Source organism: Fomitopsis serialis (assembly GCF_022376445.1).
Source record: "Fomitopsis serialis strain Sig1Antser10 chromosome Unknown B0H18scaffold_27, whole genome shotgun sequence".
NCBI classification, from domain to species: domain Eukaryota; kingdom Fungi; phylum Basidiomycota; class Agaricomycetes; order Polyporales; family Fomitopsidaceae; genus Fomitopsis; species Fomitopsis serialis.
Window position 1 is genome coordinate 164,798 of NW_025954987.1, and position 18,333 is coordinate 183,130.

Below are 18,333 nucleotides of genomic sequence, written 5' to 3' on the forward strand. Positions count from 1 at the left end.
AAGGCGAGCGGCGATGTCGACGGAGGTGTACGGAATGCCCGAGGTGGCCGATGCCGTGAGCGACGAACCGACCTGCGATTGAAGGTGCGTGAGGTAACCGTTCATCGAGTTGAGCATGCCTATGGTCATGAAGACCTCGAGGTTCGGGATGCCTATGTGGAAGATGCGCTCGGCCAACTCTTGGAGGCGCATGGTCGTCTCCGAGAAGTGCTCCTCGGCTGTGTAGCGACAAGCGAGGAAGTCTTGGAGGAGACGAACCTGGGCATATGCGCCGGGCTGTTTCTCGTGGCGAGCACAGAGGGCGACCCATAAGGCGCGTGCGTCAATGAATCCGGCAATGAAGCGCTGCTCTTCCCTCGCGGCCTTCGAGCTGAGTAAGGCGATGATAACTTGCTCGTTCCGCCGGAAGTTGGTGACAGAGCTGGGGTCGTCGTCGACAGAGGGAGCGACTTGTTCACCAGACAGATAGCCCCAAGCGAAGCAGATCTTCAGGGAGTTCTCGATGTAGGTCTTCCAATCGTACCAGTTGTCCTTCTTTCGGTCGAGGATGACGCCGCCGTTGAGCAGGGACGACGGTACGTGGAGGAGCTCGATTTTCTCCTTGGCGGTCGCTTTGAGATCCATTTTGGGCGCCGGAGATAGTTCCGTTTGAGTTCTCGGCGTCTTGGGTACCGAGACTCTGGGACTCGAGGTTGGGGTGATCGTCATTGATCAATTGGCTGGCTATATGCGGGGTATATGCGGGGAAAGCACACTTTGATGGGTGCCTCGATGTTGTTCCTGGGTCTGAATAGCCGAAAAGAAGTCTCAGGTAAGCGGGCGAGTTCAGAAACACCGCCCGGGGCTCATAACCTGTAGAGACTAGACGTTCGGTCAGACGCTCAGTCGTGGTTCAACTTCGACTAAGATTAATCTACCTAGACGTTCGGTCAGACGCTGCTAGGTAGTTAGCTACTGAACGTATTGTATAGTATGTGTGCGGGGGCTTACCTCAGTCGTGGTTCAACTTCGACTGAGGAAAGAGGGAGAGAGGCGGAAACGGACGAACCACCCCCGGCGGTATGTCACGTGCACGGTGGCGGAGATCGAGATCGCGGCGCGACCTCAACAAAGGTGAACCGTTGAAGTCTGCTGCTGCCGTCAACCAGTGCTGGATGCGACGCGCACGTCGAGGCATGCCGTAGAAGCATCCGTCTTGGTCAGTTCGCCGAACGCTTCCGCAAGAGGGGTCGTCGGCATGCTGTAGGATTTCAGCAGACAGAGAAGCACATCCATGAAGTTTCGTGAGCAGGACATCGCATGCCGAACTTGTGCTGAGCTGTTGCTGGCCCGGTCGATTACACGCTTGTGTCGATGTCGACTCGGCGCCGATCCACGAGCGCCAGTTCGCGTGCCGTCTCAGAACGCGGTCACGTGGAAGCCTGGTCGACCAGCAATGGTGACGCCGACAACTTCAAGCTTCAAGCTTTCAAGTTGACGCCACCGTTGCAAGTGGTTCTGCATCTATGCCTCGAGACAGGACTTACCTTTTGTTGGAATCATCCCCTATACTCGTTCTCCTTTTCGTTATAAGGACTAACAGTGAGTCAGTAGGACACGACTCGCATCGTGCTCAACAAGGTCGACAGGGTCAACACGTAGCGATGACGAGAGCTGGTATTGCGAGCTTATCGGCCACAATGGACGATCATTCCAGGAATCCTTTGTCAGAGCATTCTGTTCAGGGTACAATCCATGCGCCCCTTTCGCACTCAACACGGCAGCAGTGGCACAAATCGAACAAAGGAACAATGCACCCCATTCCGCCGCTCGCAGCCACTGTCAACCTACATAAAAGGCGCGTAAAACGCTCATAGCTCGTTAACTTCTTCCCCTCATCTCCTCCCCCAGCTACCTGAACACTCCTCATACATCTACGACCTGGCTTGTACCATGGCTACCGGTCAGCAGTCTTCGTACGCACAGATATCGCCCCAGTCTACACGTCAACATACCCTCGATTCCATACACAAGACCAGTTCTGACGACTCCCATCGTCATCCGCGCACGCCACCGGAATGCGAATGGGTGGACCTCGGAGACGGGATCTTGATGGGGATGGCTCCGCCTTCAAAGCGGTCGTCACCGATGAAACCGCCAAGGACACATACACACCAAGAAGCGGAGAGCCAGGGAATATGTGAATCGGAGGTGGGCCCGTCTGGCTCCCAGGGCCTTCCGAGTATGTCCTTGCGTCTCATTGCGCGAGCACGTTCTGACAACGGATCATAGCAACTGTACCAGCGCCCCCACTGCAGTCCCCACATACGCCCCAGAGAGGCGACTTCCGCCGGAAAGTCATGCGGTCGTCTATACCCCGTTCCGCCCACGTCTCTCCCGAGAGATGTCTCCCGAACGCAGTACAAGCTACCTCAACCACTCCGGGCCCATCCTCTCCGGCTGGAGGGTTCTCATGGTCCTCCCCACCTCGGTCACCTATCGGGTCTCCTTTGTTTCACGCGCCCGAGCTTTCAGAAATCCCATCCATGGAACCGGAGATGCAGAACGGAAAGAAACGGAAGAGGACACGGCGGACCTCTCGCGGGACTACTAACGAGCGCTGCCAAACGACAACGCATTCGCAAACGCATCCACGTGGATGGGACATCAGGACGCCGGAGACGATGGTGACACCGAAGACGGCCGCTGGACACAAACGCAGGGAACTGAAGCACTCGGACGGAGAGCCTGCCAGTATACCCCCCGCGGCGAAACGCGCTCGGACAGACAACAACGATGGACTCCATACGATCGCTGAGGCACCCTCTGGCACGATCGCGGCTACCGTCGCCGCTCGTAAGGCACCAAAGAGAAGCCGCGCCAGAGCTCACCGCGTGGTCCCTGCTAATGACGAAGGACGGAGGCTGTCTCCTGTCTTGCCCGCCGGTGGTGGGTACCGAGCAAGGGTGTCCCATATCTCGACGGCGCGACTCTCAGTCAATGACGCGACTACGCGAGCCGATTCGATGGCTTGTCCCTCCAGCAGCGATGTCAATCCTGCCGACCCCGAATGTTCAGCTTCCGGTAGTGACCCGCGAGCCCATACGTCCTCAGCCGAAGCAGGTCTGCCTGCGCTCCCTCCCATCATCGCAGTGGCAAGCTTCGACATGCCTGGATATTCCCCGATGATAGGTACGTCTTTGTCAGCTCCGCGTTCTATCAAGTACTAACGAGGTCTCGCGCAGGTGACGCCAACAGTGGTCCGCAGTGGAAGCCGCCGGTGACGCCGACACCAGACAGCGGCTCATCCTTGTTGCTAGACCCGCCGAAGAGAGGAGGTAAACTCGGTAAGCCCACCTCGCGCTCCGTGCCAGCGGTGGAACTCATGTCAGTTCGCGCAGGGCCCACCGACAGTCATAACTCTCTGTTCAGCGAGGCTCCGAGCCTGGGTGACAACTAAACATGGCCAGAGAACCATCCAGGTTCTCTTTGCGCTGCAGCTTCGACCATGGCAAGAGGCTCGAATCGTCATCTACCGCCGCAGACTGGACACATTCCGGTTGAGAGCACCTCCCGGGTTCCACGACTGTCTCGTCATATGATCCCAACAGGATTGAGGCCTTATCCGTCAAGGGCCCTGGCTGTCCTGTACACGCGACGCATGCTAGAGCACGCAGGACCTGTTGTTCCGCCACCTTCTCGGGGCAGTGGTCCTCAGGTCAGCATCGCGGGGTGATCGACTTCGCAGTGCCCGAAGGAGCCTGGCCACACATCGTCATTAGAAGCATCCAGCGCAAAAAAAGTTCGTCAATCGCTCCGTGTCTCTTCCCAGCGACCTTTGAACTCAGCCTCAACAAGGCGCACGTAGGCCACAGGCGCGTCGACTTCGCACTCGGCGCCTACAGATCCGCCGCCGCCATTCTTCGCGGCGGGTTTCTTTCGGGGTACATCACGTGCCCCGATCGATGTCGACGAGGACTCACAAGCTATACCAGGTGTTGTAGAGTCTGGGGGAGGAGAGCGGACCCGTGGAGAGTTCACGCGTAGAATCTTATGGGATTCAATGGCTCCATCAGCGAGGATAATGGGCCGTTCAACGGCATCCTTAATCACGACGGTTGCTCCTGCCAGTGTCCAGCCGTCGACACAGGCACCTACTGGCCGCAAACGCAAACGCACGAACGCGGAGGAGGACTGCGATGCGGCGCCATCGTCCGGCGCACCCAAGTCCTCCACCAGCAACCGAAAAAGGAAGCGTGTAAAGAAGGCTGTTCCGGCTAAGGCGAGCAGTCTTCCCGCTGTTGCTAAAGCACCATCGCCAGAGCTGCCACCACGGGATACATCGAACTCCATCACAAAGAATGTGGAGACGCTCGCGGCCCACCGCGACCACGGCGGAATCGTTGCCTGCGAGATCCGCCCTCACCACCGCCCCCCATCAGGTGTCCTCTCCCGGCCCAGTTGTTGCAGGATCCACTCGCTTCACTCAGCGAGAGGGATCTGCCTGAGCCCTCAGTCGTGAAACCAACCGGCTTGGATGCAACGCCTTCGACTGAAACTGTGGTACCGTCGATCGCGAAGCGACCACAATCTACTACGCCTCCTGTTGTTGCGGCGAGCCTTGATTTTATCGTCGGTGAGTGCAACTGCCTCGACATCCTTGATCGCATTCTAACTCTCGCTCAGGTATGCCACTCTCAGTGGAGCGTGAAGACGATCTCTGTGACTTATTCGGCGACCCACTCGACGATGACTCAGTTTCAATGGGCAAATGAGCGTGAACAGAGCACTTTGACGGCCGAAGCCTCCCTGGTACAACTCGGGCTCTATCGCCAGAGCGCAGGCGATCTACGCAGAAGGTTACAACGACTTACAACAGCTCGGCGAAGGACCACGTTGATGTTCACTAACACGTCGACGGCCTCGGAACTCAACAGCAGTATCCCAAGATGTCACGGAGAGCAAAGCGCGCAGCCGGTAGTGACCACGCATCCAGGGTCGAGAGGTGCATTCGCTGAATGCACCTCTCGAGTCTGGCGGCGCTGTCTTTACCCACATCTGCATCGTACTCTCGGATTGGTGTTACGAAGGCTCACGCATAAAATCCCAAACAGATACATCAAGGTGAGTGCATTCCTGATCGGAGCGACTGACAGCGGACCCTAAGTTACCAACACCAATCGAGCGTCCTCATTCGAAGAACCCATGGAAATCCCAGCCCTTGTTCTCCTCGCCCTCCCTCATCCAACCAATCCTGTCCTGGCTCAGCGCCGCCACCCGCAGGAACAAGCTCCCGTCCAAGACCTCCGCGCCGTCCAAGCCCTTCACATCCTTGAAGCGCCCGGGCGGCGTCATTCCGTACATGCTGGCGAAGTGTGCGAGTGTGCGTTGGAGCTTCGCGATGTGGTCGTCGTTGTGCATCAGCGTGCTCTGCAGGATTTGGAACCACGAGTTCGTCGTCGGGTCAGAGGTGAGTGCGTCCTTGTGGGGGACAGGCTCCGGTGCTGGTGCGTGCGGGTGAGCGGTGGTGGCGGCGTAGAAGTCGCGGATGGGCAGGGCGGGGCGACCGCGCGCTATGTACATGGCGAGGGAGGTGCTGAAGTATGCGCGGAGGAGGATCGAGATGGAGGTCGGGGAGAGGTACGGGACGTAGGAGTGTAGGAAGAGGACGGAGGTGACGAGATGGAGGCTGCACGCCATTGATTAGCCAGCGATGTACCACGAGACATCGAGAGTCACTCACAAGAGGAAGTCCCCGTTGAACTTCTTCCCTGGCGCGGAATGCCTTCCCGCCCAGCCGCCAACGCCGTACAGAACGACATTCATCCAATTGAGCTCTTCGATCTTGCGGTGGACCGCCTCCTTGTCTCCGCCGTTGACAGTCCATCCTGAGGCCAGCTCAAAGATCTGCTGCCCCCGCGCCTCCAGGACGCTGGTTAACATGCTCCCGTCTGCGGCATCCTCCACGGGTATCCCGACCGCAGACGGAGCATACGCAGGGTCATTTGCGATCTTCGCAAGGATCACCAATGCATGCGACTCGTTGTCTGCTACGGAGGTGTTTGTCGCGCTGTTCAGGCCGACCGACGACAACGCGGCGGTGATGGTTGATACTGATGTAGCGATGGCTCTTCCCGAGGAGGTGAACAACGACGGTGGGAACATGTCGGGCATGTGGTCACGTTGAACGCAAAGCTGTCCTAGGCCCTCCGCCACCATGCCAGGGAGTCCAAACTCACATCCGTATCCAACGTGAATCGCTGGATGAAGAACACCCGATAGGAAGCGATTGAGCATCCGCTTAGGGGGCTTGTTGGCCTCGGGCGAGAAGAGGTATTGCTCGAGAACAGCACTGGTGCCCTTTTCCAGAACGGCTGTAGCGAAGAACTCCATATAGGCGTTATAGTAGCTAGGACGTGCCATCAAAGCGCCGAGATGCTGAACCAATTGAACTATGACTTACTCCTCATCCCCCAGGTGTTCATAGAGGTTATCGTGCGTGATAGCTGCCGGCGACTTGTACGCGGGTCGCTGAGACTTGCACTGAACTTGGTAGGCAGCTTCAAGGAGCGCCGAGTTTGCCCCCAGTTGGTAAATCGCTAGGAGGAAGTGGGCAGCATGGCTGCGGGCGACTGCAAGTCAAAAGTCGACTGGTCACGGACGATGCACGTACTCACTCGTGAAAACCTTTCTCGTTGAAGAATATGTGCCAGCGCGTGTGGTTATCCTTCAGCAGCTGGCATAGTGTGCTGCCAGACTCATGAGATACTCCGGCCAGGCGCTGGGGAGACAGTGCCAAAGGAGAAGACGAGGGAAAAGGAAATAAGTCGCCTAGTCTGTCGTTCTTTGCGATTGTCTTCGCCATGGCTCTCCGCGATGTATAAATCCCTGCAGTGCAGAGTTACTGAGACGCTCCTGAGATAGAGGGGCCTTATGGTCGAGTGCCAATACCAAAGCTTGGTTTAAGTACTCCAGCATACACCTGAATGATGACATCAACAACGACTCGGATGTCTGCTGACTGTAGCTGACACGAACCATGATTCAAATCGTCTCCGTTTCTGGCAACAGCTATCCACGAAACTCATCCGTTGTCTCCAGAATTGAGCGAATCGGGAGTGCTCAAGTCTCAAACACCTCTTCGCAAAGTCCTCGTGCAGAGACCGCCCGTGAGTGAGCGTGCCTACTCACCAAACTTGCTGACGGTGAACGGCAACCTCGACACCAGGTTCGATACAGACCGCGCACTCAGGCTTGTGCACTGGCCTGGACGCTGCCGTGACTGGCTTCGACACGCATTGGATCAAATGACCAGGTGAGAAGACAACCTCGAGGCGTGGCAAGAAAATTGTTCTGCTCTGCTTGGACAATCGCTTGTCAAAGGTTCATGATACTTACACAACCTGGTCGATGTTGGTCAGGGTCCTAAGGACATAACAGTAGTGGGCGCACCTGTACCCGGGCCGTAGACGTACCGGCGTGCAGTCTATGCTGGTCCAGGGAAAACTCTACCAACGTAAGTACTAGGGCAGCATATAGGACCATAAAGATATGATACTGGTTTTGACCTATAGTGCATGTCGCTCACAGCTGACTGAAAGCGCGAAGGAAGGATGCAGATGTGTTTTATGTCAAAACGCGATTGTTTGTAGTCACCGACTCAATGTCGAGTCGGACTGCCAGAGTTCTGAGAGTATGTAAGTAACTCGGCCAGGGAATGGCGACACCGTAATGCTTGTATTTGCTCTCAGTGGCTGACGCTGCAAGTTGCAACGCCACCACTGGCACATCTTGAACGTTCGTTTGATAGCCAAGCTGACCTTGCGTCGTAGAAGAATGCCTACAAAGAGTATGCGCTCGTCTGGGCAACCGCAGCCGGACCATGTCTACAGCTCCCAGTCGCAACATCATTGACCGTCTCTTCCGTTTGCTTTCTCCTGCCCCGTAGAACCGATGCCTCGAACGGTGCCCCGGGGCAACGCAGGAACGTCGACATGGCTTATTGTTACGAAGGCTTCGAAAGAAAATCATATGAATTCCACGCCCGCCATAACGAATGAGGGCTGCACTGTACACCAGTACGTCACATTGTCGACTGCAGGTTAGTAGCCACATCAACTCACGCAGGCCTCAGTCTTATGTTCCACCAGCTACTCGCAACATTTGCCATGCGTGGCTCAGCACCTCTTTACGCTGCCATGTACAAGAACCAGGAGCGTAAATGACTCGCTGCCTTCCATTCGCCAGAGGAACCCACGGTAGAGAATCATCACAAGCAGCAAGTAGGCAATACATGTCGAGGCCACAACGAGTTGTATACTCACATTTCATCTAGGTAGTATGACGTATATCTGGAGCACTTCCGCAGCGCTGTCTTTGAGGATAGGTTTGCCGCTTCGTTGGAAGAATACGCCTCTTCATGCTCCTCGACACATGGTTAGCCCCGGCCGCCTTCTTGCATGACCCATTCACCTTATCAGTCATTTTGGCTGCGGCCTCCAGCCTGGAATCCTGAGGCTGGTAGCTGCTAGCAGAAGTCGGGCGCTCAGGACGAGGTCACGTAATGATCTCGCGGCTCACGACGCACATCGCACACATGGCCGTTCACCTCTAAGAACTGCCTAGCCTCCTGCTCATTGCCGACTTTGAGGTGCCTGAAGATGTCGCGGACGCGCCCGACCTGGCTCCCATGCGGACAAGCTTCTTCATGGCCCTCAGCGAGCGCAAGACTCAGAGCACTTCGATTTCCGACAAATATCTGACAGGCAGCACCAAGCCCGCCATTCATGCCTTCTCGATCCTAGCGCGTATCATGAATGATGACCGCGCGAGGTCTGAAGCCACACGATGACCCTTTCGCGGCCGCGTACCTCCTCGAACACGTCAGTAAGGAGGGTGGCGGCGCCATCGTCGAATATGCCCTTAGCTTATTCCCAGACGACGCTGGTGCATACATGCCTGGCAGCAAGGTCGAAGAGCAGTGTTGAGTCGAGGTCCTCATGTATGGCGTCAGCGGCTACCAGAAGGACGACCAAACCGCAGTAGCACTCTCGTTCCGGGAGACATGATTACAAGCGCTCGTAATGTCAGACAGTTATGATGATTGTTCTTCTTACGAGCGGGTATCCTACATGAACGTACGTCGTCGTACTATATGAACACACGGCAAGCAAAGTCTCCAGGCTGGGTGTTCTTGCCTTCAACATTTATCTATTCAGGGCACTGCTTTCAAGGCCTCCTCAAAATCGGCGATGATGTCTGCGATGTTCTCAATGCCAACAGACACCTGATGACAAGGAATGTCAGACGAGGCCAATCGTTCCTCAAGTTCCGAGAAGAGCACGTACCCTGATCAAGTCAGGTGTAACACCCGTTGCGAATTGCTCCTCCGTCGTGAGCTGCTGGTGCGTTGTCGTCGCGGGATGAATCACTAGTGTCTTCGCGTCGCCTGTGGGCCCAAAAGGGTCAATGATTGACCGAAAATGCATGTACGTCGCAAGTACATACCAACGTTAGCAAGGTTGCTCGCCAGGCGCAAGTTGTCTACGACAGCACTGCCGACCTTCGCGTCGTTGCCACCCTTGACGCCGAAGCTGAGGACACCGCCATATACATTTGGCCTTAGTAGCCTTTGCGCGACCGAGTGCGATGAGTGCGACGCAAGGCCGAGGTACGACACCCATGACACTTTCGGATGCTGTTCGAGCCACCTGCGGCCATCCGAGCCCACTCAGACGAGTCCTCATGACAAGAGCGAGTATATGAACGACGTACTGTGCGAGCGCAAGTGCGTTCTGCGAGTGCCTCTCTCCTCTCAGACTGAGCGTCTCCAGCCCCTGCAGCAGGAGGAACGCGCCGAATGGGTTGAGTGTCGAGCCGAGATCGCGCAACACCTCGACGCGGAGCTTGATGGCGAAGGCGATCGGTCCAAACGTCTCGCTGAATTTGAGGCCGTGGTAGCCCTCGGACGGCTCAGTGAAAGTGGGGAATTTGCCAGACCGTACCCAGTCAAACTTGCCTGGAGCGTGAATCAGTGAGGTTCAGATGCACAAACGAGGCTTGACGTGTCCGGCGTACCAGAGTCAATGACCACGCCTGCAATCGTGTTTCCATGGCCGCCTATCCACTTCGTGGCGCTGTGAACTGCAGGAGACGATCACTTCATTGTAAATACCTGGACTAGTTTGTGGCTTACCGACAATGTCTGCACCATGGTCGATGGGACGAATGAGGTAACCTGTAACAGACATAACGTGAACACAAGACAATGAATGGCGCCTCAAGGCTCACCTCCGATGCCAAATGTGTTGTCCACAATCAACGGGATACCGTGATCATGGGCCACCTTCGCGTATTAGTGCGCAGTTTGACTGCAGAAATTCGTTACAGACCTTTGCAAGCTCCGGGATTGGCGCAACGTTGTACTTCGGGTTCCCGATGCTCTCTATGTATATAGCCTTCGTCTTGTCATCAATGGCCGCGGCGAACGCCTCTGGGTCTTCGCTGGTCACAAATTTGACACCGATGTTGAATCGCTTCAGGTAGACTGCAAGGCTCGCATGAGTGACAGGTAACTAATGAGAGTCAAGCCACGCTACCTTTGAACTGATTGTAGGTCTACGATGCCGTATAGATCAGAATCTGGGCCTTACGAAGGCAAAGTAGCTTACACCACCGTACAAGAAGGACCTGCGAGGTCCCGTTTAGTTACATCGCAATGTTAGTTGTGTTTGGAACTTACGTAGACACGATGTTGTCCCCGGCGCCAGCGATTGTCGAAATCGCCATGAACTGCGCTGCTTGTCCACTAGAGGCAGCGACAGCGGCAGCTCCGCCCTCGAGAGCGGCAATACGCTTCTCGAATACTTCCTAACGTTCAATTGTCAATAAACTGACAACAAACTGTATGTGGCTGTTGCGTACTACTGTCGGATTGCCAATACGAGAGTAGATGTTGCCGAACGTCCTGAAGAGAGGTTAATGGGGTCCACCATGCAGTGACACCAGAAATACCAACCTAAGGCCGAACAAGTCGGCGCCGTGCTGATTGCATCGAAGCAATTATATTCAACTCATTCATTCACAGAGCAAGCAAGCACAATCACCTCAGAATTGTTGAAGACGAAACTAGTGGTAGCGTAGATAGGAGGTGCCCGCGCATTCGTAGTAGGGTCGGGCTCCTGCCCAGCGTGTAGCTGGAGAGTCTCAAACTCAGGAGCTCTGTCGATTGTCAGATGTTAGGGGTATCCGGGCTTTGAAGAGGGACTTCTCGCAACTCACTTGTGAAATTGATGGGCCATGGGAGAAGACTCGAAGGAGGTGTTCGCAACACTTTGGGCCGGATCCTGTCATGTACATATATTTATTGGGCGTACGTTCCGTCATCGTGCCGCCATGAAGTTATGTCAGTGCGTGACTCGAAAAGCCGCCCCTGTATGAGGTGCAATGGCAATCGCGTCATGCGGTAGAAAGATCGCGAGCTCGAGACTACTGCCGGTTCGGAAAACACAGAGTCACGAGTGGTTGGATATCAGAAGACATGGCAGTCGATGTCAGGCCTGAGAACGTAAGTATATGTTATCGTCGAGAGTGTTGGACTGTCTCCATGGAGAGAAGCTGGAGAGAAGTTCGAGAACCGGTTTTCGGCAACAGCCGATTACGAGCGCCCAGTTGCTTCAAGGCCTTGAGTTGGCCTTGAGCGCGAGCACCATACCTCATTGTATGAAACTTTCAATGAAACTACCATACCTGCGTCCTCTCAAGTGCTCAGTGGATGCTCGACTACCCCAGTCGTAGCGCATCACGATATATCAAACAGTTACGGGGGAGCAAAGAGTCTCGTCGATACAAACTCCTGCCATACTACCGTGACCGTAGTCCTGCGATGCCAGAATGCCAACTTGAACCCCGGTCCGATACTACGCCTTGGACGGTCCAATACACCAGAACAGCTATAGCCGTATACTTCTGGTCTATAAGCCCGAAGCCGAAGCTTGAATACCTAACATTCACTGGACTGAGCAACCGCGACCGAAGGCTGTAGTGGCAGGTGCATCGTCACCTTTGATATCAAAGACATCCTCGTAGAAATGCAGCTCCTGCTCCAACGCCGCCTTGATGGTTTCTGCCTTCCTCCATCCGTGTCCCTCGCCTTCAAAGACGGTGTACTCAACGCGTCCGTGCCGCTTTTTGATCGCCTCTACGATGACTTCCGCTTGGTCAGGTGGTACCACAGCATCGATTGAGCCTTGCAAAACCTGGCAACGACACGAGCCGTTAGAAAATCACTCTGAGCGGGTCAAAGATGACCGCTCACCAGCAACGGCGTCTTGATCTTGTCCGCGTGGAAGATGGGCGAACGTTCCTCGTAAACCTCAGGCACCTCCTCCAGTGTGCCTCCTATGAGCTTCTCCAAGTAATGCGACTCGAACTTATGCGTCTCCTTCGCGAGCGATCGCAAGTCCGCGATTCCGTATAGCGACGTCGCGGCAGCAAATGCATCTTGTTTGAGACAGATTATCGCCAGAGTCGTGAAGCCACCGGCGGACCCTCCACGAATGACGCTTCGTTTGGGGTCGATGAGGGAGTAGGGTGGACTAGAGAGCTGTTGCATCGCACGAGTGCAATCCTCCACGTCCACGATACCCCACTTGCCCTCTAGTCGCTTTCTAGTGGGACCTGGTCACGAACATACTGGGAAGTGGCGAGGACGAGTGAAGACTTACATGTACTTCCGACCATACCCTGAACTTCCACCGTAGTTGACATCCACCCTGCCACAACCACGTTAGTTGCCTGCAACAGACGCAGTCTTCACGGCACGGACGTACCACGCCCAGCCACGGCTCGTGAAGTACTGTCTGGTCCAGCTCAGGGACGCGGAATCCCGTCCGGTAGGGCCACCATGGGCATTCACCACACATGGTGGCCTCTCACTCTCCGGTGCCTCGTATGCGGGGTTCTTCGGTGGCAAGTACAGAACGTGCAGCTCGCCATCCTCCGTCGTCAGCGTCATAGACTGGGCGATAGAGATCAACGAATTCGGGAACTTCGGCGCAGTACTCGTAGACGCAACATTGACCTCGCGGAACTGAGGCTTCGCACCATCAGCTAAGACGCATACGATGAGTACTTGCGGAGCCTCCGCGCTGTTCGCGAGAAACACGAAGGAATTGGGTCCAACGCGTTTTAAATCTTCGACATCCGTATAGGGGCACTCAATTTCCTCGATCTCACCCGTGAAGAGCTGGACGATGTACAGCGCGATGCGGTCATCCTTCAGTGTTGTGTAAATCGCACGCCCAGCATGCAGGTCTAGCGGCGCGCTGTATTCCCCACCCAGGCTGTGTAACGGCTGGTTGAAGTCCTCGTCTATGGGTGACGGAAGGACTGGTGTTGCTTTACCAGATGACACGGAGTATATCCAGGGGTTTTGGTATCCAGTCTCATCGGTGGTAAACAGGAGGATGTCTTTCGACGCCCAGGCAGGCGAAGATGCGCTGATGTCGATCTTCCTTCCCGCTACGTAAGTGGTGTCGCTCAGCGCGAGGCCATCCTCGTTCACGTCGACCTTGGCGACATAGATCTCCGAGCCCTCCCATGGCATGTCAGGATGCGCCCACTGTTCCCAGGCGAGGTACCTGCCATCCGGCGAGAAGGATGGGAAGGCATAGAAATCGGCTCCCGAAACGACAGTGGCGACGCTGTGGGTCTTGCTGTTGATGATGCAGAGCGTCGTGACGACATCCGACGGACGTGGCTTTGTGTGATCCTCTAGGATCGCGACAAGGATATGGTTGTACTCAGGATGCACATTGAGCTTGGCGTAACGGAAGTTCTTGTTATCTGTAGGAAACGCTCAGAGGTTGATCACTGCAGTCAAGGACTACGCACCAGGAGTGATGGGTTTGGGGTCGTGTCCCTCAGCGACCACGTACACCCTATTGTCTGTGTAGTTCGAAAAGTATACCGCGCCGCCGTACGCCATAGCTGGACCGCCGCCATACTATCAATGGTGTGAGGATTCATATACTGGACATAATGTGCAGCCACGCACCTCTTGTACGCCTGTCCTTGCATTCCACTCCTTTCCAATCACGTCCCGACCCGTACTCGCCTCGACGATGACATCGCGACCACCCTCAGCAGGCCTCCCTTGGATGTAGTATATGGCGGAGGTGACCGGGTCGACGAACAGTTCGGACTTTGACCCGCCCTGAATAGCGGAATGAAGTTTGAGTCACGGTTGGGCATGAGAGTTACATACTCACACCCTGCAAGATCGCGTCCGCTGTGATGGGCGACGCCCAAGTCCCGTAAGGCGCCGTCTTCTTGGCCACCGCGGCCGTAACATCCTGCTTCACTGCGGACATTGCTGCACTTGTTGTCCTTGCTTCTTTCGCGGAGATGCCCCAACTATGAAAGCGGAGAGAATCGAAGTCAAGGAGTATGCAAATACTGGCGAACGTGCCCGAACAGTATGTACTAGTCATCCAGCAGTCATCCCACGTCAGTGATCGCTGCCACCACTATTCGTTGTCTATTACATCCCTCTAAGTAGGCTCTACCCAACCTGGCCGACCACAATGGGATGCCTCACATTCGTACCGCGATAACCTCTGGGTGTACCTCTTCAGTGAGCAAGAACAGATCGGGTGGTCTTGCTATTGCGTGGGGAGATGTGCATCATATCGTCCTGGGTAAACTTGTCGAGTATGGAGTCTGCGCCGGTGTTCCACCCACACTGTGAGTACATGACCATACTGCAGCAAGGCCACGGCGGTCGCAAAGAATGTTTGGTACGCACGAGGCCGCACCTCGGCCTCAGGCTAGCACTGATCGAGGCGGCTGCAATAGATAATGGTCATGGTGTCTTGGACTGCGCGGAGCCGCGGGTCTCACAGACGCTTCCATCTCACAGCAGCTCGCAAAGCGTAAGATGTCTATCAGCCCGTCGTACAAGCAACTGTACAACGAACAAGGATTCGTGGTCATCCCGAATCTTATCCCAGAGGCGTCGTTCAAGGAGCTGAAGGACGCCGCGGAGCGCGCTATCGCACGCACCCGTTCGGGCGAATGGAAGCTCAGGCGGACGGTGAGCATAGGACGTCTAGATATTGTCAATCGCATGAGTTCTGAGAAACGTCCGCGCTATAGGTTGGCAGCCAGTTCCCACCATATGACCCAGACAGTCCGGATGCATGGGGTGTCCAGCACATCATGCACCCTGACATGAACGAGCCGGCCTTCGCTAAGTGGTACACGTCCGACCCACTCGTCGAGGCCGCGGAAGGGCTCCTTGGTTGCACTGAGGGAGAGCTGCAGATGGGTGAGCCCGCATAGATGTTCAGTCTTCAGTCTTCCCTAATGCACTCAATCACTTTGCGCAGAGCTGTTCAACATGCTGATCAACCCCGAATCACACGCCTTTGCCTTGAGGTGGCACCGCGATGACGTGCGCGAGAAAGCGACAGAGGACGAGGAACGCCAGGCGCTGAGCATCTGGCACCACGGCGTACGTCCCAAATCTTGCTTTCGAGCCGATCGGACGCTGAGACGGTCTAACATGACCACAGGTTCAATGGAACACGTATGTTCCCAGCTCGTTCCCGTCCTTCCCTTGGCTAATAGTTGATTAGTGCGCTCTACGAAGATTCATGCCTCTACGTCGTCCCCGTTCTCATCAGATCCCCCGAACGCCGGAACAGCGCGCCCGTTCAATCACTCAAGACCCTCCTGAGAACCCTCTGGACATGCCGGGCGCGCTCCAAGTCACACTGAAACGTATGCCACATTGCTCCCTCCTCGTGATTTGGCATGCTGATGTTCCGCGTGTTCAGCCGGGGAGACTGTGTTCTACAACAACAATATCCTGCACTGCGCGACATACGACCCATACCAGAAGCGCGCAACTCTTCACGCGTGCATGGGCGATACCCGCGGGGGCGCCATCCGTGCGCGCAACATCCTGCAGCATGGCTTGTTCTGGATGAAGGAACCACCCTTCCGAGACACTCTTAACGAACGAGGGAAAAAGATGCTCGAGCGACTCTTGAAGTTGCAAGAGAGTGTGAATGGGGATCTGGGTTACTCGCAGGTGAACTGACCCTCGCTCACATCGCTCGACGCCTGCTGTGTCTTGTTAGATGCGGCGGTAGGCGAGGAATTGAACGCAAGATGGGGTGCGTTGACTCGACTTGCGATTGGCGATTCAGACGACATGCGGCGAATCATCTCTGTTGCAATGCATATAATATGTATTCTGGGCTTCTTCGCTTTCGGGAGTGCCGTCAGTGCCGGAAGCGATTCATGCGCGTCCATGCCAGCAACCGATTTAGCTTACCGTGAGTAGATTCAATGCGATATATCGATCGTATGGACGTCGTCGCTGACGAAAATGACTGTCATCATCGGCACACAGCGGTCGATACGGCTCCGGTGTTCATTCGTAGCATCCGGGTCGTCACTGCGAACGTCCAGGTAGACACCTACATGCATCCGCCCCAGAAATGCAACAACCACGGGGCCTGTTCTCGTCAGCGCTGTGGTGTACACGGGCTCTACCATTCTAGTCGAACAGTTCCTTCCCATTAGGAACTCACCGGTGCCACATAAACTCATTCCGACGATCTAGAGGTTACCCCGGCGATCCTCGGGAAGGCTCCAGTGGGGACGTCAATGCGAATACACTGTCACTTAAGCTTTTGTTGAAGACCAATTGGCTTGTCCATGTAGCTATGGGCGCTTGGAGACGACCGCAAGCTCTGGTCGGGATCGTAGTCCTGCAAGAATGCTAGTGAGGGCTTGGAAAGTACTTACAAGACATACGCAAGGAATTCATTATGATATAGAAGGTACGCAACTCTCCACACATCTACGCATCCACTTGTCATCTTCACGTCGACACAAGCTATCTGACCCAAGTATATGCAGCCGAAGTTCATCTCAAGCGCGGTCATCCTCCTATCCGATTGTTTAATTGCATAAAGTCCCACTGGCTTCAACAAAAAATGATGTCTACGTCTACAGCTACATCAGCATCAATGCACCAATCCCAGGCTCTTCATGACAGTAGCCACAGATCCAACAAAAGCCGTCGTAACGCTCGGAACGGTAAGACTAATCAATAAACTCCAGTTGACGTATAGTGGTGCCGAAATACACAACCAAGTAATGGCCCAGGCGTATCCCGCGAAATGCGCGAGGTTCAAGGGAATCTTCACCCCGCTCCTTCTCACGATGCCGATAATGGCGTCCTCGAAGGTAATCGCCACGGCCTGCGACATGAAGAAAGGAAACGACGTGCCGAATAGGTACGGGCTGACCATAAGGTCTCCACCACAATGCAGAAATCCGGAGACGGCGAAGCCGACGTACAACTGAGTGTAGGACGATGCACGGGTGCCCGGGCGCAGGCCCAGCGCACGACAGCACGCTTTACCGCAAGACGCTGTGAGCTGCATTCGAGTCAGCCAAAAACCTCACGAATCATACAAAAGACACACCCGACGCAGAAGCTGATGGTATGTTCGACTGTCACGATGTCAGCTGGCGCTGAATCGCGAAAGAAGACTCACTCACCCCCAGAATCGCCGTACTGTGTAAGCATCCGACCAGTGGCCATAGATATCCGGCCACTCTCGTGGTGTTGTGATGCCCAGTGCGACACTCGTCGCAGCGGCTAGCGAATTCTCCAATGCCAGCAACCCGACGAGGCTGCTGAAACGCGCAATGATGGAGATGGGGCGCATAAGGTATGCTTGTGGTCCCCCTGCTGAGTCGTAGATCGACCGTAGAGGCGACTGATTGTAGGTCTGGGCTAAATCGAGGAAAAGGTACCATCGGAGTGCAGACAGGAGTTTGTGTACGACGAAGGTCCATTTAGGACTGCTGGGCCGCGTGGGGAGATGCGCGACCTAACAGGCATACAGGAGGCCGACAAAATGAGACACGTATAGGTCTGTGTATCGCAGTGCGTACCTCGTATGACCAGCCCACTCCTCGTGGATTGTTGATTATACACAGTAGCCACCACACTCGACGAACGAAAGGGAGCTTCGTGGCGGCAGTATAATCGTGCTCGTGACGATACTCATGCACTGGGTTGACTAGCCAGAGGAGAAGGTACGCCGTGAACACCTGGATCATGATAAGATTGCCTATTGAATAGTCTCGTGGGGCTTCCCCTGTTGTGCAGCAGTATGCGGCCGCAACTAAGGTGGCCAGCACAACAGAGCCCGCGATTCGACCAGGCCTACGTGGTGAGAGGGCGAGGAGACATGCCAAGCAGGTCTGTAGCAGCGCAAAGAAGGGAAAGATGGATAGACGAGGGCGGCTCTCGACGTCCATGGCGGT

General features: G+C 55.4%; 7 protein-coding genes across 7 annotated transcripts; 3 read left to right on the top strand and 4 right to left on the bottom strand.

Annotated features, from left to right (window-relative positions):
- Positions 1 to 1,932: 1,932 nt before the first annotated feature.
- On the top strand, positions 1,933 to 3,439 carry B0H18DRAFT_1118416 (uncharacterized protein; the record flags this gene model as incomplete). The annotated part of the gene is made up of 4 exons (XM_048033789.1): positions 1,933 to 2,221; positions 2,272 to 3,171; positions 3,225 to 3,326; positions 3,381 to 3,439. 4 exons carry the CDS (start codon positions 1,933 to 1,935, stop codon positions 3,437 to 3,439), a joined length of 1,350 nt encoding a protein of 449 aa, XP_047894253.1.
- A 624-nt stretch (positions 3,440 to 4,063) lies between these two features.
- B0H18DRAFT_1210597 (uncharacterized protein) lies at positions 4,064 to 4,973 on the top strand (the record flags this gene model as incomplete). The annotated part of the gene is made up of 3 exons (XM_048036384.1): positions 4,064 to 4,381; positions 4,441 to 4,615; positions 4,666 to 4,973. 3 exons carry the CDS (start codon positions 4,064 to 4,066, stop codon positions 4,752 to 4,754), a joined length of 582 nt encoding a protein of 193 aa, XP_047894254.1. The 3' UTR covers positions 4,755 to 4,973.
- Positions 4,974 to 5,169: 196 nt separating this feature from the next.
- On the bottom strand, positions 5,170 to 6,844 carry B0H18DRAFT_875553 (uncharacterized protein; the record flags this gene model as incomplete). The annotated part of the gene is made up of 4 exons (XM_048040434.1): positions 5,170 to 5,668; positions 5,723 to 6,388; positions 6,443 to 6,601; positions 6,657 to 6,844. The coding sequence occupies 4 exons, from the start codon at positions 6,842 to 6,844 to the stop codon at positions 5,170 to 5,172; spliced, it is 1,512 nt and encodes a 503-aa protein (XP_047894255.1).
- A 2,216-nt stretch (positions 6,845 to 9,060) lies between these two features.
- On the bottom strand, positions 9,061 to 11,569 carry B0H18DRAFT_1094394 (O-acetylhomoserine ami). The gene is made up of 15 exons (XM_048032379.1): positions 11,260 to 11,569; positions 11,085 to 11,199; positions 10,997 to 11,022; positions 10,903 to 10,945; positions 10,721 to 10,848; positions 10,650 to 10,668; positions 10,578 to 10,596; positions 10,371 to 10,525; positions 10,270 to 10,324; positions 10,175 to 10,216; positions 10,057 to 10,122; positions 9,754 to 9,997; positions 9,487 to 9,689; positions 9,327 to 9,427; positions 9,061 to 9,265 (listed from the first exon to the last, which is right to left on the bottom strand). Exons 1-15 carry the CDS (start codon positions 11,277 to 11,279, stop codon positions 9,194 to 9,196), a joined length of 1,308 nt encoding a protein of 435 aa, XP_047894256.1. The 5' UTR covers positions 11,280 to 11,569; the 3' UTR covers positions 9,061 to 9,193.
- A 195-nt stretch (positions 11,570 to 11,764) lies between these two features.
- On the bottom strand, positions 11,765 to 14,873 carry B0H18DRAFT_1002759 (Alpha/Beta hydrolase protein). Its single transcript, XM_048028390.1, has 9 exons — positions 14,836 to 14,873; positions 14,250 to 14,777; positions 14,036 to 14,194; positions 13,873 to 13,984; positions 12,810 to 13,824; positions 12,705 to 12,752; positions 12,296 to 12,647; positions 12,041 to 12,236; positions 11,765 to 11,980 (listed from the first exon to the last, which is right to left on the bottom strand). The coding sequence occupies exons 2-9, from the start codon at positions 14,469 to 14,471 to the stop codon at positions 11,952 to 11,954; spliced, it is 2,133 nt and encodes a 710-aa protein (XP_047894257.1). The 5' UTR covers positions 14,472 to 14,777; positions 14,836 to 14,873; the 3' UTR covers positions 11,765 to 11,951.
- Positions 14,874 to 14,917: 44 nt separating this feature from the next.
- B0H18DRAFT_954320 (uncharacterized protein) lies at positions 14,918 to 16,084 on the top strand (the record flags this gene model as incomplete). Its single annotated transcript, XM_048042260.1, has 6 exons — positions 14,918 to 15,073; positions 15,136 to 15,307; positions 15,369 to 15,493; positions 15,555 to 15,568; positions 15,632 to 15,762; positions 15,819 to 16,084. The coding sequence occupies 6 exons, from the start codon at positions 14,918 to 14,920 to the stop codon at positions 16,082 to 16,084; spliced, it is 864 nt and encodes a 287-aa protein (XP_047894258.1).
- A 934-nt stretch (positions 16,085 to 17,018) lies between these two features.
- Positions 17,019 to 18,327, bottom strand: B0H18DRAFT_875518 (membrane bound O-acyl transferase family-domain-containing protein; the record flags this gene model as incomplete). Its single annotated transcript, XM_048040429.1, has 4 exons — positions 17,019 to 17,435; positions 17,484 to 17,511; positions 17,560 to 17,894; positions 17,959 to 18,327. The coding sequence occupies 4 exons, from the start codon at positions 18,325 to 18,327 to the stop codon at positions 17,019 to 17,021; spliced, it is 1,149 nt and encodes a 382-aa protein (XP_047894259.1).
- Positions 18,328 to 18,333: the final 6 nt, after the last annotated feature.

Bases quoted from the DNA above. Each gene is read 5' to 3' on its own strand.
- B0H18DRAFT_1094394 (XM_048032379.1), bottom strand. From the start codon at position 11,279: ATGGCCCATCAATTTCACAA. The intron at 11,200-11,259 runs GTGAGTTGCGAG...GACAATCGACAG, and splicing joins ATGGCCCATCAATTTCACAA to AGCTCCTGAGTTTGAGACTC. The intron at 11,023-11,084 runs GTGATTGTGCTT...CGATGCAATCAG, and splicing joins TCGTCTTCAACAATTCTGAG to CACGGCGCCGACTTGTTCGG.
- B0H18DRAFT_1002759 (XM_048028390.1), bottom strand. From the start codon at position 14,471: ATGACTAGTACATACTGTTCGGGCACGTTCGCCAGTATTTGCATACTC. The intron at 13,985-14,035 runs GTGCGTGGCTGC...CACCATTGATAG, and splicing joins CAAGGACAGGCGTACAAGAG to TATGGCGGCGGTCCAGCTAT. The intron at 13,825-13,872 runs GTGCGTAGTCCT...CGTTTCCTACAG, and splicing joins CCCCAAACCCATCACTCCTG to ATAACAAGAACTTCCGTTAC.